The 18,021-nt window shown below is 41.3% G+C and overlaps 1 protein-coding gene across 1 annotated transcript in view; it reads left to right on the top strand.

The window, feature by feature from the left end:
• The first annotated feature begins 5,002 nt into the window (after nucleotides 1-5,002).
• ITGA4 (integrin subunit alpha 4) overlaps nucleotides 5,003-18,021 on the top strand; it is a 36,630-nt gene continuing 23,611 nt past the window's right edge. Inside the window, exons 1-6 of the mRNA XM_071747200.1 lie at nucleotides 5,003-5,504; nucleotides 5,609-5,730; nucleotides 11,476-11,582; nucleotides 11,692-11,821; nucleotides 14,726-14,793; nucleotides 15,441-15,570. Coding sequence (XP_071603301.1) covers nucleotides 5,320-5,504; nucleotides 5,609-5,730; nucleotides 11,476-11,582; nucleotides 11,692-11,821; nucleotides 14,726-14,793; nucleotides 15,441-15,570 — 742 coding nt within the window. The 5' untranslated portion in view covers nucleotides 5,003-5,319. The remainder of the gene's footprint in view (nucleotides 5,505-5,608; nucleotides 5,731-11,475; nucleotides 11,583-11,691; nucleotides 11,822-14,725; nucleotides 14,794-15,440; nucleotides 15,571-18,021) is intronic.

The raw sequence follows: 18,021 nt of genomic DNA, 5'->3' as shown, positions 1-18,021 counted from the left end.
AAGACAACTCAGACACTAACTTCCCTAAGTAGGATGACAGCTGATTGTTTCATTTCATTACAGGTTTTTAGCAACAAATTGTAACATTGTATATTGTGCCTATTACGCAGATCAGTATATAGAAAAAAAAAATAACAATAAAGAAAAGGTAAATAGAAGCACCCTACTATACCAAAAAATAGAAACCAGGACCACTAAATTCACCTGTAAGTGAATTAACTCTTAATGGTGTATTCCCTATATACTTTGTTTTCAGCCAAGTCTCAGTAATCCTACATTTTTCTTGAATATGAGGCTGTAACCTTAAAAAAAACCCTCTCTTCCAGACTGCATGACAATGATACACTAATTGGTCTTGTACACGCAAGCCAATAAAAATTATTCACATTTAAAATGTGAAGGTCTAAACTTTTATTGGACCTGGTTACTAAGAAATCATAGTACCAAGGACAGTTTAAGTCAATATTTTAACTAGTGCTCTGATATCTTTCCAGAAAGTTTGTTTTTCATAATTTTAAAGAAGTTAATAAATCCATTAAAACACATTATGGGGAATGGATGTTTTTTAAATAATACTAAATAATATGTGGTGGAAATGCTAGAAAAATATCAGTGCACATACATAACACATGTAACAAGCTAGAACAATAGATTTTTTTCATCCTCAGAAGTCTAGAAGTCTCCAGAGGTCTTCCAGAAAACTCCAGAAGTCTCACATTCCACATAGCTATATAAATCACTGAATTTTCACTGCCTTCTACCATAATTCCTTCTTAACTCAATTTTTCCCCAAATTTAGGTGTGGATGATTTTAGGCTTTTCTCTGCAACTCTGTTGACATCTCAGGGCTGGCTCCTGGTTAGAGATGCCTGCTTCCATCCTCACCTAGATTTGGAGTTTGTGAAGCAATCATTTTTTTGCATGTCTAGGATTCCATGCTAGAAAGAATTCCATGCATCAAAGAAATGACCAATGGATGATAAACATTTCTAATATACTCCCAGGAAGCAGAATCAGAGATAATGATTACCATGCTTCATAACGGTGGCCTGGAGTGCATACTCAGAGGTATGATCTCATGGTGATGTTTTCTTATGAAGCACAGAACCACATCCCAGAAAATGTAAGTTATGGCATCCTGAAGAAAAGATAGATATTGATATTGAACTGGCATTTCCTCCAGATGTTTCCTTTCACCAGCTTTCTTCCAACAACTGTTTTGGTTTGTTGTGGTTTTTTTCAAGAAACAAGAGGGTCTTATGAGCTGGTTTCCTATAATCTGAAATATAGCTGATGTCACTGCTGAAGGAACATGCTCCTCACACAACCAAAACCTTCATAATTTGGAGGCTGTTTTCATAGTGTTCACTTTTCCAAGGACAAGAGCTTTCAGCCTCAGTCTGTCTTTACTTCACCAATTCAAGTGTTCAAAGCAAGAAAAAACTTCTTAAAGTATTTCCTACAAAGATATCACATGAGTGTGAAGACATTATTTGTTGATTAAATGAAAAGCTTCTTCCTCTTTAATAATTCTAAATTAAATTCGGGTCTCTACAGGGAACATAAGCAAAATAACAGCAAAAAGATTCTTACTAATCTTGTCTGCTTTTTGGTGCGGAGCTTAATTTTACAATATATCATCTTTATGCAAAATCACATGTATCTTATAGCAAAGGGAAGATAAAGTTTTTTGAAGAGCATCTTAGGTGGTAAATGTAACAGTATATTTGCATTCTATAGTGTATCAGATGACAGCATATGAATAGTAGACTTCTGGGCCCATTGACATTGTTGGGGTAAAAAAACAAATACAGAAAAACATGCTCTGGTCTGAGCAATGGCCTAGATTTTCCATGGGTTACAAAGGTTTAGAAAATTTCAATTTGAAATGACAGTATTTCAGTATTTAGACAATTTCAAAATGGAATTTCCAACTCTTTCTAATTAGGAGCAGAAAATCCACCACAGATTGTTTTTATTTATATTGAGATTAGTTTTGGAGACAATCTTCATAAGTGGTGGTAGGCTTACATGACACAAAGGGGAACAAGGTCAGACACAGCTGGAAGCAGACATATTCATTAAGATTTTTAGGACCGTGTGCCTGCCTTTGTGTTTAAAACAAAGTGAAAGCACTTGTGATTGGTTACCCAATGTCAGCCCATACGCAGGGATTAATTTCATGCAAATGGCAAGGAATCAAAAAGGGAATATTACAGGTTACACAGATGAAAACTAATGACAGACATTGAGAATTAATATGTTCTTCCTATAGTGATTCCTATTCTTCTCACCAGTAGTGGGATGTATTGCAGGTAAACAATGTTGATAGAGTGATTAAAGACCCAAACCACTGCTTTACCCAAATTGAACAGCTACGAGGAAGCCTATTTGTTTTTTTCCTCACAGCTTCCTTTCATACACCTTCCAAATGCAAACAGTAAGACATTCAAATCTCAGCAGTATTTACTACCTCATAATTGCATTTGAAATATTAAATCCTGAAGGATCAGATATGATCCTCTATAGAACTGTATGGTCACCTTCTTCACATGATGTTGTATGTTGATCTTTATGGCACACATAAATCAGGTTTAATGTAATATAGCTCTTTTTAAGATGGACCCCTTGAGATATAAGGCAGAAGAAAGAGTACTTGGATACCCGGACTCCAGCAGGAGATCAGTGCCATGGAAATGGATTTCTGCTTCCATTTGAAGGTAGATATGTAGGCTTTAGTCTTGCAAATTCTTGAAAGCTCTAAAGCTGCAGCACCAGCTTAAACCACCCTACTAAGATGCTCAATACAATTGTCCAGACACACAACGTACACACTGAAAGTCTGATCTAGGTTTGGAGGTTTTGATGGTTTATTTTTTACCGAAATCACTTCTCTGATCTGGTTCACTGCTCAGACACAGAACAGGGTCAGAGTAACAGAGGCAGCTGTATGAATATACAAGCAAGAGAAGAGGACAGTCAGATGAAGATGCTTTGGGAGTATTTTCTTTTTATCATTTCAGTATACATTTTTATTATTCCAGGAAAACTTTATTTATGTACATATATATATTCTTCGTAATTACATCTACTTGGCTACCAGTGTTGGTTCCACATTTTCTGCAGGTTCTCCTTATCTCTAATAAAATTCAAATTCTGTTACACCATTTTGTCAGTTTTTCATTGTCTTTGCTCTCTGTCTCATTCTTCACCTTATAGGTTCTAAAAACAATCAAATAGTTCACAAAATATGGATTTCTCACACCAGTAGATTTATGTTCCATTGATTTTATTGATGTCTGGTGGATCATGATCATATCTATTCTAGCACAGTCTAAGAGACAGTAGACACAATTTCTCCTGACAGTTCTCATCTTCATCACTTAAGCTATTTATGTGCCAATTGTTGAAACTCACAGCTTCAGGATCTACCTTTTTCTGCCAGCTAGGATCCCTGCCACCAGCTCCATGCCATCTTTAGCAGTCCAAGAACTGGACTAGAGGTTCCAGAAACATGCCAGTTAATCGATGGTTAGGGTGGAGTCCTCTCAAATGGTTGAAATACAGCTGCAAAGAAACTGTTCAGAAGCAGTCACGTGGTTCCTGCATCACCTGTTTGCGAAATGGTCGGTCTAAGACTAGTCCTGAGAGAGAGGAGAAAGAACAGAGATGTTTAGGATTAAATTTGCAAGGGAAAGGAAGGGCGTCTGTGATAGTATTCCCTTCTCCATTCAAGGGAGAGACCTTTGTGTCCAGTTTGTGAGAAAAGCCTGACAATTCCCTCACACTGGCTAAGTGGTCAGGGTGGTGGTGAAATAACGTTACAATTGCTCACCAACTAAACCACAGTTTAGCATTTCAGTTTTGAATCATGTTTGTTTTGCTGCTTTCAGAATAACGGCGAAAACTCCTTGACTGGTAGAAATGCAGATTTACAGCTGCTGTTGATTGTTTTAAGTCCTTTGATGTCCGTAGTTGGGAGGAAGATGAATAGCAGCTGAGGAGCCATGTAACTACTTTACACGAAACAGTCATTGCTCCACATCAGTGTGATCCAGGAAAGCTCTCTGATGGTTCCAGAGATGAGGGCTTAAAAAAAAAAAAAAAAAAGATACAATGCTGAGTGTGTCAAAAGCTCCACATCTGCATTGTCCTTGGGATGACAGGATGTATCCCTCCTGTGTTGCCTCAGTGCCCCACTCTAATAGTGGATCAGCATTTTGCAAAAGTGTCGAACCTTCTACATTTCCAATAACCGAATGGAAATCCAGAAATGGTGTTTTAACCTTTTTCTAGATGGTACTTTACTATCTCAGGTATTTCTAATGTGTTTATTTCATAGCTGAAATTATGCTAGATTTGCCTTCCAAGAAGAACAAGGATCTTTGTGACTAATTGAAAGAGTGCTCATGTTCTTCCTCTTGCTCAAAATACAATTATACAGGGGTTATCCATACCCATGGATGAAGATAAGAGCAGGGAAGCCACGGTATTCGAGGGGGCTCTGGACTGTCCTCTGCTGCTAGGGCACGGGTTTCAGGACACAAATACCCCCCACCATGAGGGAGTGTCAGGGAAGACCAGTGCAACACTGGTGTGGCAAGGCTTACAGCACAGGGCTGCTGGGACATTTTCTAAATCTGAAAGGGAAACGCAAGCTTTGGTAGAGTTTCCCTCACAGATTCCGGGCCTGCTCTTGGCTGAGCTCACCGGGGAGCACTCGGGGGACATTGGCTCCGGAAGTATGAAACCGAACTAACTGGCTGGAGCGCTCCACGGGCAGCTGGGGCTGGAGAGTCACTGGGGAGTTGGTACCAAAAGCCTGACGGCTGCCTTGTCCCCTCTGCAGCCAAAACTCTCTCCACCTCCTCCGGTTGCTGGGGACCCGCCCCCCCCCCCGGGCAGGTGTATTGGGGCGGAGGGGAGGTGACCTGGAAGGGGCCGAGCCCCTCGCTGTCGCGCTGGGGGCGGGGGTCGGGACGGTCGCGTCCTCCCAGGGCCGAACCCTCTTCCGCAGAACCCTCGGGGGAGCGGACGGGGCGTGGAGAAACCCGACCCCCGCTGCCTTGGAAGGGAGAGGGGCTGCAGCTGTGCGGGCGGTGGCGGCGCGGCCAAGTGACTTCCCCTATCCGGAGGGGAAACCCCCACCCCGGGCTGCGGGGAGGCCGGCCGGTCCGGCCCGGCCCGGCTTGGCCCGTCGGTAGCAGAGGTGGCGCAGGGCGTGGGCTTGCCACCGTCCCGGGTCACGGCAGGGGCGGGGAGCAAAGCCGGGCGGGAAGCCGGCGCCGGGCGTCTCTCTGCCTCCGGCCGGCCGGAGCCATGCGAAGCTGCGGGAAGGCGAGGGGGGCTGCGGGCTGGGCCGCCCCGCTGCTCCTGCTGTGCCAATGCCTGCCGACGGCGCGGCCCTACAACCTGGACACCCAGCACCCGCTGCTGTTCCGAGGGGACAACGGGACCTTCTTCGGGTACTCGGTTCTCCTGCACAGTCACGGCGAGGAAAGATGGTGAGTCTCCGGCCGTGCCGCCTCTGCCGCCGCCCGTTTTGTCCGTCGCGCCTTCTCCCGGCTCCGCTGGCCGCGGCCCCTCATGCTGCTGTCTCTGCCCGCAGGCTGGTGGCCGGCGCTCCCCGGGCCAGTTGGCCCGCCAACAGCTCGGTGGTCAGCCCCGGGGCCATTTTCCGGTGCCGGATCGGGAGGAACCCCGTCGGGGGGTGCGAGCAGCTCCAGCTGGGTAAGTTGGCGGGACGCGGACGGGGAGACCCCCGGGCTGGGCGGGGGCGGGGGGGGCTGAGGCCGGCGGCAGGACGGGACAGGACGGTCTGAGCCCCCCTGCGCGCACCGCGGCTCCTCATGCCGCCGCCTTCAGGGATGTGGGGGGTTTCTGCTGGGTGCTCTCAAACTAAATTGGTGTTTAGCTCTTGATAAAGGGCGAGATCAGCGCTATTGCCCAAGAGCAGCAACGGTGGCAGCTTCTTTTTTTCTGATCTAGAGAAGGCACGTTTGGCAGCTCCCGTTTCCAGTCTTCTTTGGCACCTTTCATCACGCAGTTTAAAAGCCCCCTGAAAGTTTTGTTCTGTCTCTAGTTATGTGCCTAAATCGCCTTTTCTTCTGCAAAGCCTTCCCTTCATAGAAGCCACCTTGAGGGACCTCAGCCACGGCTCTCTTGCACGTGGGCTGTCACTACTTGCAGATTTGTTGAAAAAACGAGCTGTGGGGGTACAAACTTATTTCTGTCCGAGTCAGTTTTTCCAGCTTCTGCATTAACCTAGCTCCTCGACACCTCCCCACTTGTCCAACTTCCAAGGGTTTGGTACTTCTGAAAAAGAACACTTTGCAGTGGGTTACTGTTAATATGCATGAACCACTCTGGGCTCTTGTCCCCTTGCATTCAGTGCTTTCTATCCCTGTGCTATGCATAGAAAGCTTCCTGAACTTTTTATCCTGCCAGGACGGTTCAATCCGTTAAAATTATGAAAATGCCGCCCAGGAAGAATAAGCGCGGGAAAGGGTGTTCAAAATATTTGAAAGCAATGAAAGTGATAGCGTGCCATGAACTGATGGGCTTTCAGGGGAAAACGCAGTGTTCTGTGACAAAACTCTTAACCCAATTGATTCTCTGTACATCTATGAATAAGGCTTAGAACTGATGGGTTACATTAATTATTTTTTTTTTTTTTTTTACAGATAGAAATAGGAGGGTTTTTTGTAACCAATCTACAAAAACCTAAGATACTTCAGTGATGTTTTAGTTGTAGCCATAAGTGGTTGCTTGTAGAAAGAACTGCAGTTAAACTTACAAATAGTAGTTAGCAGGTTTTTGGGGTTTGTTTTTTGTGGTTTTTTTAGTAATTTAATTCCAATATTCGATCTATTGAAAAATAACGCATTTTTTTCTCCAACTTTTTCTTTGTAAGAGGAGGCTTGCAAAAGTAAAAGTGGTACCAAAGTGGTGAAATAGCATATGCAAAGAGGCAATAAACCCCTGCTCTTAGACTGGAGATAAAAATAGTTTGTCACTGAGTTGGGGGAAGGAAAGGAAGAGAAGGGTAGAAAGCTTTGGGTTCTTTGAAAACTACATACAACTGCAGTATTTCTCAACTTACTTGTTAAGCCAGTGGAGAAACAGAAGTTCTAATGAAGTAACTTAATGGAACAGCTAGGGGGATTCTAAACTAAGTGATTCAACAGGTGAATGAAAATGTGGTTCCAAAAGGCTTAGTTTAACACAGCTTCTACTCCCAGGTTTGGAGGCCCGAAGTTATACAGTGATGTTTACTGTCTGGTCCTGTACTTTTAAAAACAGTGATGTCACAATTTTTTCAAAAGTTGTTTTTTTCCCCTTAGTGTTAGATGACATCTTTACATCACTGAGGTGCATCTAGAATGTTTCTGAAGTTAAATAGATACTGAAAAGAAGCTCTCTATTGTGCAACAGGTCAGTGAGGTCAATGAAGAAGCCAAAGGCACTGTGGTGAGCAGCATATAAATGAAGTAGGATAGTATCTGAAGTTAAACCTCTGCCATCCTGCTGAGCAGTCACAGAAATACACAAGGGAACTTGCAACTGCAAAGCTGAACTTAATTATCTCTTGTCTAACTCATTCAGGCTGTCAGCAACTTTTGGACATAACGATTTTATCAACACTGTGTCTTTCAGTCAGCGACCTCCTCTTTCTACTTGGATTCCTGCCAGTGACAAGTTTGGGTTCTGGTCTTTTAAAATAGAGTAATTTGCTTTGAAAAATGTGCAGGGAGTTGCTGGGACAGACAAACTGTGAAATAGCTATTTCTGTCTTAAATACTTGAAATACGTTTCTTTCAGTAAAAAGAATCTTGGAGGTAGTAAGTTTCCTAGTTATAGAACTGTAGAGGTGACAAAAGACAATAGAAGTGAGTTTTTCCAAATGTTGAGCATCTGTAATAAATGGATGTGAATTACTTGGAGACATAAAGATGTTAGAAAACTTTTTTGCTGAAGCAGTTTTGAAACTGGCATAACTAATTAATGTTCGAGCACAATTAGGAAGCTTCTAATCACATTCAAACGCTGTCACATTTTTTATGTCACATGTTTCTATCAGCTTCTTTGGTAGAGAATGAGTTGCTGGGAACAGTCCTGTGTTGAAGTTATCCCAGCATCTGGAAAGAACTCATCCAGGATTATTTCAGAGAATTTTAATGTTATTCATAGGGTTGCAGGGGCCTCAGCTGGTTTAAGAACTGAGAGGAGCCATGAGATACACTAGAAAATTTTTTCTTCCCAGCCTCTCACTGGCATTTTTAAATCTCTCTCTCTCTCTAATTGTTGAATTGAATGAAGTAGTGGTTTGAGAGCTGCTTTTCTCATTCTAGTACTTCTGTCAATGGTGTCAAGTATTCTAGATGGATGATTTGTGTTTTGACTATTTTAAATGATTACTTATGTTAGATGCAGAGGCTTATAATCAAGCTAGAAACAAATATAAAATGCAATGCTTCAGGTTTATTACTTAGTACACTAATTGCCCATCTTCTAGCCTTTAAATTTCAAGATCTTCCCCATGTTGCTTTGGGATAGTTATAGGTTATTGCAAAGAAACTTGCACGAAACTCTTTAGATGTTTTGATCTAATATATTTTGGACTTGCAAAACATTGCAGAAACTCTTCGTTGAACAAAATTCAACAAAATCACAGAGTGGTTCATTGGCTAAAAATACAGGAAACAATTTATAAAATTTGTCATCCAGTTAAAAAAACAAACAAACATACAAAAAACCATGAATCTACATGATTCAATACATGTTGTTTAACATAGGGTCAGAAATTTCTGCCCACAGTTTGGGGCTTCAACCCTTCCTTTAAAGTCCCTGCTGTAGTTAACCTATGAACAAATTGCCCTCTAGCTCCCCCAGCTGAAGCATTACAATGGAAAAGTGAGCAGTTAATGGCTTTCCCCAAAAGGCAGACCTCTGTGCAACTTTGATTTTACTGAGTTTTGCCTTTGGTAGTTTGGCTTTTTGATCTCGCTTAGGTTGATCATACCCTGCGAGTGGACTCCTTTGAAACAGCCATACTGATCCTAGGAAGACAGAACCTTTAGGTCTGTTACAGAGTTGTGGAAACAGCTGATGCTTAACTACAGGGTTTTGGGTAAAAGTCGTTTGGGGAATGTAAAAGGAATAAAGCTTATCAAATACCTGAAAAAAGGAAAGATTGCCCTGAACAAATGAAAAAGTGCTGATGATGCCCTGGTGTCCAGGTACAGGATATCAGGAGACTTGATAGTTTTAATCAATTAGTGACAGGACTAGAGGAGTTCTGAGAAGATCAAAAAGATCAGGGCAAGGAAGGCACTGGAGCAAGTTATATAAAACTGGTTTCTCAGATGACATTGCAGACATCTGGATTAGAGTCCTTGAGGCCAAACCTAGAAGTGACTTTATAAATTGTGACCTTATTTATATTCATTTGTGCTGTTTCTGCAGATACATGCAGCAGCAACTGTAGCAGAAGTGTATCTTCCAGCTGTGTAATGTACACAGGCTGGGCAATTACTTCTCTCTTGGTGACTTTGTGACAGCATGTGCTCCTTTTCCCTGGGGCAACAAAGCTGCCATGTCCTCTTGAACTTATGCAGTGCCGCTCTGTTGCTTGTGCAGAATACAGCATTTACTCTTCTCCTTTGGTAAGGCTTTTACAATGTCATACCCTGAGCAGTGGCTCATCATGGTGTCTGGGATGTCAGGCTCACGCTTCTCTCATCCAGAGGCCATTCATTTCCCAAGGTAGTTGTATCCTTGCCAGTCAGACAGAGAGGGGAGACATAAGTCTCAGCAGAGTCTTATGGTCATAAGATCAGCAGAGTGCCAAAATGAGCCTGAATCATGAATACATGCTGGAGCCAAGGAAAAGGGGAATACAATCCAATGAGCATGAAAGAGGGTGCTTTTTCTTGTTTACTCTGAACTTTGCACAGGAATGAAGTGCTGAAATGAGCAAAACTTCCTTTTCTCTCTAAAGTCATCATTACCTGGTCTTGTTTGACTGAGTGGTAGAAAGTCTCAGGAAGGACCTGAGATCTGAATTCACCATAATGGTGTTTTCCACTTCTTCAATTTCCTGAAAATCCACTTAAAACATGTATCTAGTTCCAGGTAAGTCATAGTCATAAAAGGATGGAAAGTATTGCTTGAGGGGAGTTACCAGAAGTGCTCTGTGGCATTGAAAGGATGTTTAAGTCTTACATGTGACAGTGTAATGGAATTATTTTTTTCCTGGGGAGATTTCATTAAGATTGGTATGCTCTCAAATTCAAAGCATGGAGATACCTCCGCTAGGAAGTGAGGAGTTCTACATGACATAACTCCAGAATTAAGTTCCAAAACTAATTTCCAAACTTGTGCCTGAAAATGGTATATGTTCAGTATGTCTAAGTTCATGTCACTGACATCAACCAAGCAGAAGAGTTTAGAAACTTACTGCTTAAAAGTGAGTAATGACAACCTTGTAGAAAAATCAATTTTTTTTTTTTTTTTTTTTTTTTTTTTTTTTTTTTTTTTTTGAAGGTCTTTAAAGTAATGCATTTTATTTCATGCTTGTCTGGTAGTAAGAGCTCTCATGTTGTTAATTATCGTTCCTCAGGTGACCTGTAGTAATTATTAAATTCCACTAACATAAGATTTCTTGGCCTAAAGGCAATTGAATGTGATGTTATTGTGAGTGCAAAAGTTGGTTCCTTTTTACTTGGATTTTGTATACCATTTCCTTGATGTCTTAGGGAAAGAGACATGGGAGAGGAAGTGGTGAGGAAGAGATGAAAGAGGGTCAGATGTTTCTTGATCCTGTGAAGGGTATTATTTTAGGAACAAGGTAGAACACAGTTGCAGTATGCAGAGTGCATTGCCTTCTCTGCAGTATGGTGAGGAATTCCTGAGAGCACTACTCTGGTCTTCCTGTTGGAGCAGGGAGAAAATATGAAGTTTGGGAAAAATGGTATGGAAGCAGAAGAATTAAAGGCTCTGGCAGTTTCTTTGGACAAACGTCAACTGCTAGGCCTGTTGCAGAACATTTGATAACAAGCTCTGAAACAGGAGGGTTGTTGGGTTTTATTACTACAAATGCATGTCCTGACATTTTGTTACTGTGTGATAAGTAATTATCTTGATTCCATTAATCTGATATTTTCTCTCACAAAGTCCATGACATCCTACATATAAAATCATTTCAGTCAGTGTTGGTTGTGAGAATGTATGTCTCAAAGTTCACAGTCATTCATCTTTCTCCTGGCTACTAAATAGAGAAGGTGGATCCCTTTATTCTGTATCTATACTTAATCAACATTTTGCAATTGTATCTTGTACAAAAGGAATTCAGCAAGTCCACTAAATTAGGAGTGTATTTATTTGAACCCTCAATGCATTGGACAGTGATAAGTTTCAGCCCTGATGTGAACAGTTTTTGTTCCCCTGTTCAGAGAATTAATCTTTGTCTTCTAGGTAACCCCAGTGGAGAGCGCTGTGGCAAGACTTGTTTGGAAGAGCGTGACAATCAGTGGCTGGGGGTCAGCTTATCAAGGCAACCAAAAGAAAATGGATCTATTGTTGTATGTAATAACCACTGGAGCTGCATGTCTGTTTGTCAGACAGCCTTCACCTTGAGCTTCTGTGTCAAATGTCATGTTTTTTGGTTTTGTTTTTTTTTTTAATCCATAGGCTTGTGGGCATAGATGGAAGAATATCTTTTATGTAAAATATGAGCACAAACTCCCATATGGCATTTGTTTTGCTGTCTCTTCTGATTTTCGAACTGAACTCAGCAGAAGAATATGCCCGTGCTATATAGGTAAGTGGTGTGCTTGCGTCCTTTGTAGGGAAGGGTAAGATACAGAATTGCATGGTGTGAAGTTTGTGAAGCACCTGCATTACTCTGAGCAGGCTTTCTGCAGACCAAGATTTGAAGATGGAGTGCTGATGATACAAGCCCAACTTCTGATTTAAATTTGTTAGCAAGGTACTTATTGCTGTGAAGCTGCTTTCAACAGGCAAAAAATTAGTTAAAAATGGGCCATTGGAATACTTGATCCTTAGACTGGATGACTGAAGATTTCGCTTCTCAAAAATAGGCCAGTAGAGGATGTCCTTCCTTCCATTACTCTTGCCATTTGTTTTCTCTGCTCTGGAGAGTGCCTCACAGCAGAGCAGCAGTAATACCTGCAAGCCATCATTGCTGTCTGCTCCTTAGCCTTTGATACAAAGCTGCAGTGGTTCCTGGACACTGTGTGTTTCTTACTTGCCTCCTGCCAAGTCTTGCTTTTGTGTGAGACCTTCAGTGGTCCTTCCTCAGAGGACTCTGGGAATCTGTTCTGAAGAAGAAAAGAGTCCAGGAAGGATGAATGGATGCTCTTTAAGGAGGAAGTCTTGAAGGTGCAGGAACAGGCTGTCCCCAAGAGCTGTATGGCAAGTCACCAATGCAGAAGATCAGCCTGGCTGAACAAGGAACTTTGTCTCTCAAGGAAAAAGAGAGTTTATGATTGCTGGAGGAAGGGGCAGGACACTCATGAAAGCTGCGGAAATGCTGTGAGGCTATGCAGGGAGGGAATTAGGAAGTCCAAAGCCCAGCTAGAAGCCTACATGGTTGAGGATAACAAGAAACACTTTTATAAATGTCTTAACAATAAAAGAAAGACCAGGTGACTCCCATCACCTGATAGATGCAGGAGGGAACATGGTAACAAAAGATGAGGAAAAGACAGAAGTGTTTAATAACTTCTTCACCTCAGTTTTTAGTAGCAGGACCAGTTATATTCAGGGAATTCAATTCTCTAAGCTAGGGGACAGGGACCAGGAGCAGAGAGATCCCCCCCATAATCCAGAATGTGATGGTCAGTGACCTGCTGCACCATGTGGATGTGCACAAATCTATGGGACCGGATGGGATGCACCCAAGAGTGCTGAAAGAGCTGGAAGTGGTGTTCACCAAGCCACTTTCCATCATTTATCAGCAGCCCTGGCTGACTGGAGAGATACCAGAAGACTGGAAAACTGCTGCTGTAATCCTTGTATGTATGAAGGGTCAGAAGGGTGATCCAGGAAATTACAGGACTGTCAGTTTGATTTCAGTCCCAGGAAAGTTGATGGAACAGATCATCCTTGAACAACAACAGGAACCAACCTTCACACTCAAAGTAACTTGAATAACAGCCAGGTGATCAGGCCCAGCCAGTATGGGTTCATGAAGGGCAGGTCCTGTTTCACTGACCTGATTCCTTCTATGATAAAGTAACCTGCTTCCTGGATGAGGGAAGAGCTGCAGATGTTGTGTGCCTTGACTTTAGTAAAGCCTTTGACAAGGTTTCCCTGGGCATTCTCCTAGGGAAGCTGGCTGCTCCTGGCTTGGAAGTGCATGTGCTCTACTGAATAGAAAACTGGTTGGAAGGCCAGGTCCAAAGAGTTGTTCTGAATGGAGTTAAATCCATCTGGCAGCTGGTCACAAGTGGTGTTCCCCAGGGCTCAGTGCTGGGGCTGCTCCTGTTTAACATCTTTATTGATGATTTGGATGAGGGGATAGAGTGCATCCTCAGTAAGTTTGCAGATGACACTAAGTTGGGTGGAAGTGTTGATGTGCCTGAGGGTCAGGAGGCTCTGCAGAGGGATCTAGACAGGCTCCATCAATGGGCCCAGGCCAATAATATGAGTTTCAACAAGGTCAAATGCTGGATCCTGCACTTTGGCCACAACAACCCCCAGCAGCACTGCAGGCTTGGGGCGGAGTGGCTGGAGAGCTGCCCAGCAGAGAGGGACCTGGGGGTGTTGATTATTGACAGCTGGCTGAACATGAGCCAGCAGTGTGCCCAGAAGTGTGCTCCATCCTTGGATGTGTTCAGAAGGTGGGCAGATGAAGAGCTACAGAGGGTGGTTTGGTGGTTAGGGGCTGTAGGGCAGACAGTTGGACTTGATCTTCGAGGTCTTTTCCGACCTTGATGATTCTATGACTGCAGAAGCAAATTAAAAGTCAAGATGTGAAGCTATGAAATAAGTCCATCCCTGCCTTCCCTTTAGGGAAGTTAATGCTTCCATCCAGAAGAATGATCTCATGATTCTGCTCCTTACCAGTGCAAGGAGGAGCTGACAGTGTGGCCTTGCAGGCCAATAGAGAAACACCATCAAATGTCCCACTGCTGTCCCACTGGAGACTCACCAGCTTTGGTGAAATAACAACTTTTGCCTTCAGTGACTTTTTAAGTGAACAAATCTATGAATGAGATGAAGGGAACACTGATGGGAAGGAGTTAGCAAAGAAATGCAGGAAAGCAGAGCTGGAAGAGTTAGATGTAACTACAACTGCTAAGGATGATAGATGACATTATGTCTATAACCTTAATAAAAGCACTAGTGGAGCCTCAGGGAAACTCCTATGATAACCTCTGCTGATCAGATTATGCCTGAACTATTCAGAGTGGAAGAGCTGAGCTTATCGAGCTGTGTTGCTCAAACTGTATGTACTGTTTCACCCATGGAAAAAATTAAAAAGAGAACTAAGCCTTTGAAGTCACAAGATTTCAAAGGAAATAGTGCTTTGACTTTATTAAAATACTATATTGAAGCTAAAGGCTATGCAGTGGAAACCAGTGGTTTTATTGCAGAACTGAAAAACAATCTTTTGTTTTTTTAAATTGTCATAACTTCTGTTGAAGACCTGGCAAGAAATTCTTAATACAATTTGCTTCTCATCCTTTCAAATTCCCAGATCATGTGCGGAAGTTTGGAGAAGATCATGGGTCGTGTCAGGCTGGAATGTCTAGTTTCTACCTTGAGGTGTGTATTAAAGATAGTAAACTTCTATCTCTATACAAATACGTATGTATATATACATAAAAGTGTATATGTAAATGTAAACATCAACACTTTTTGTGGGCAGGAAAAACACTTTTCCCAATTTTTTAATTGAATGTTGAAGTTTTGCATTATAATTCCCAACTAATACTTTCACTTTATTCCCAAGGATACTTTTAAACTGTGCTAATCCAAAATCATTTCTCATCTAGAAAAATAGCATGAATATAACAGAGAATGAGGTTTTATTCTTCTTTTTAAAGTAACCTGATTTGATGTCACAGTAATAATGCTTACCTTCTTGCTTTACAAAGTAATAATCTGTATTATTTAATTCCCATTTCACCCAAAGATTATGATTTCTAAAAAATGTTTTTGCAAAGTGAATATCCTGTTTGTTACTGTCTTCTAAGTTGTTCACAGCTCAAAGGTTTTAACAACAATATTTTCATAAAGTCTAAAAAATATTGTTTATGATCTAGGGGTAGTCTCCCACCACTGTACCAGATGCATGTCCAGTAGCATTTAATTGAATTCACAGGAGATCTGAGGAGAAGCATTTGACTTATTGTGCTTATTTTCATGAATATTTAAATATGAGTAACATGACTTTTTTTTTTGTCTTTTAGGACTTAATTATAATGGGAGCCCCTGGATCATTTTACTGGACTGGTTCTATTTTTGTATACAACACAACTGCAAATACAATCCATGCTTATACAGATTCAAATAACCAAGTGAAATTTGGCAGCTACCTAGGTACTCACACATTTTTAATACTTTACAAGAATATAAGTCTAAGATTAAAAGCTATCTAAAAAGATGATCTTGAAGTGAGTGCACAGTGTTACAAGTGCTTTCTTTAATGCCAGAAGCAACATTTCTCAAGATGGGTTCTGATTTTGTTAATATTTAATTAAAAGTCTTCCTGTCTGTTTTTTTTTTCTATATCGAAGCTTCCTGAAGATTTTGTTTCTGTTTTTATCATCTCTCCACTGAGTTTCTATCATTTATTTGCTTAGAAGGTAGAGATACTTTTGGTTAGCAATGGTTTGCACTTCACTGTTAAGTCTGAATTGCTGCCAAGGGCCTTCATTGCAAAGGACATAATGATTTTCAATATGAAAAACTGGTTACAGTGAAAGCTGCACAGAAACAAGTCTTAATTGCATTGTGAATAAAGGGAAGTGTGCCTTAAGACACAGACTTGCTTCCAGTAGTCGTTTAAAATTTTTTTTTAAATTTTTTTTATTCTGACCATATCTTGGTCTCGGTACATGGGAGGGCAAACCTTAACTGTGAATGTCTGCAAAGAAAGCCATAAAGCTCCTACTCCTACTACATGTACCCATATGCAAGAATTTACCTGGATTTAGTGCTAGATTTTGTGGGAGATCATGCTAAAGCCATCAGCAGCTTCAGTTTTCTTGCTACACGCTAAGAAAAGCTCACCTGTCCTTTGTGAACTCCTAAGAATAATCTTGCCAGTGACCATTGGCTGTTGCATTTCCTCATTCATAGATCTGGTTCACATGGATAAACATTTCCTGCTTGCTTCCTTTTGGCAATGGGAAGCAGGCATACATTATGAAATGAGTGTTAGGAAAGACAAGTGGATAACTCTTCAGAATTCAGTACTGACCCTGGCAAAGGCTGCAGCTGGGCTCTGCAGCAAAGTCAAGCAAAAGAGATACTGGATGGTAAAAGGTGATCAGACACCCAGATGACTATGGTTAAGCAGTGAAGTTTGAAACCTTCAAACCATAGGACAAATAAAAAACTTCAGAGAATGCTTGTTCTGGCTTTCTAGTAACAGCAGAAAAAATCACGTACCTGGCAAAAAAAGCTTGATAGCCCAAAGCCAGATACAGGCCCATGGGTAAAAGCTCGCACAGGGACTGTGCTGGGGAGGGTACAGGGAAAGCCTTCTGCATGTGTGTGGTCTCTGCTCCTTCATCTGGCCAGCCAGGATCTGAGCTCTGTTGAAGTTTCCTTTACAAACACTTCTCCAGTGACCCTATCCAACAGCTGGCTCGCTAGCTGGGCAGAGCCATATGTGCTCTAAACTTGCCCTTTCTACAGGAAAGTAAATAATAAAAACATTTGGTTGTAAAAAACCACTAAGATCATCATCAGAGTGTCTCTACAGTAGCAGCTGTGACAAACCTTATCTTTTACATTGTTGCATGCTACTTAAACCCCTACTTTTTTCTCTTGTAAAAATGCATACTGTGATTGAATGGATGCAAAGGTTCATTCCTTCCCCTCCCTCAGCTTCTGTTCTGTCCCCTCTTTGTCATTCATTGCTTAAGGCCAAAATCTGTTACCAAAGGTTTATTTTTTTAAGACTGAGTTTGCCTCTCAAATAATGAACCATCATATCTATCCTTACCAAGTGGTGGAAGTGTATTGTGACCAGAATGTAATTCAAGCATGTGACTAGACATAATTATCCATTTACACAACAGTTCTTCTGTCAGGGATGGAAAATGTGGCTTCTTTATTTACATTTTTTATTAAAATGTCAAAACATAATAATGAACAAATTAGAATTTTCAACAAGAGGGTGCAGAAGTATTGTAACATTTTATAAAAGTTGGAAGACACAAAACTGTTTAAGTACAGACAAAGAAGAAAGACTGAAGTTAGAGAAGCTGGTAGCAGGTGACATTTTATAGTGTTCCCGTGACAGAGTATCTTTGAGATTAATAACTGCCCTCTTTAAAAGGAACAAGATAAGTAAATCAGTCTTTCAAATCAGCTGGGCCTGATGAAACCTTAGGTAGTTAACAAACCTTCTTAAAGAGATCACAAAGAAATTGTTTCATTTATGTGACTGAGAATGATAAATGATATTTCAGAAATCTGGAAAACCATAGTAATGGTAAAGAAAAGAGAATTTTGAGGTTGGAAATAAATTTTCATTGAACTGTGCCTTTAGCATTTAAAAGGGTCAGTTATGTGATTCCCTAACCCAAGAATTTTAATAGCAGTAAAAATGAAGACTGTCTAGTTACTATACTTTCTTTAAGTGTGTTTGCCTTGTGGGGTTTTTGGGGGGGGAGGGTCTTTTGTTGGTTTTGGGTTTGTTTTTTAAAGAAAAAATGTTGATTAAAATTAATAATGTTTACACTTCAGCACAACTGAAATAACTACACAATTAAGGTCAGAGGAGGCAAATTAAGGTTAATCCACTTAAGCTTAATTTTT

The sequence above is a fragment of the Heliangelus exortis genome, chromosome 6 (assembly GCF_036169615.1).
Source record: "Heliangelus exortis chromosome 6, bHelExo1.hap1, whole genome shotgun sequence".
Classification (NCBI taxonomy): domain Eukaryota; kingdom Metazoa; phylum Chordata; class Aves; order Apodiformes; family Trochilidae; genus Heliangelus; species Heliangelus exortis.
This window is presented reverse-complemented; position numbering and strand designations above follow the sequence as displayed.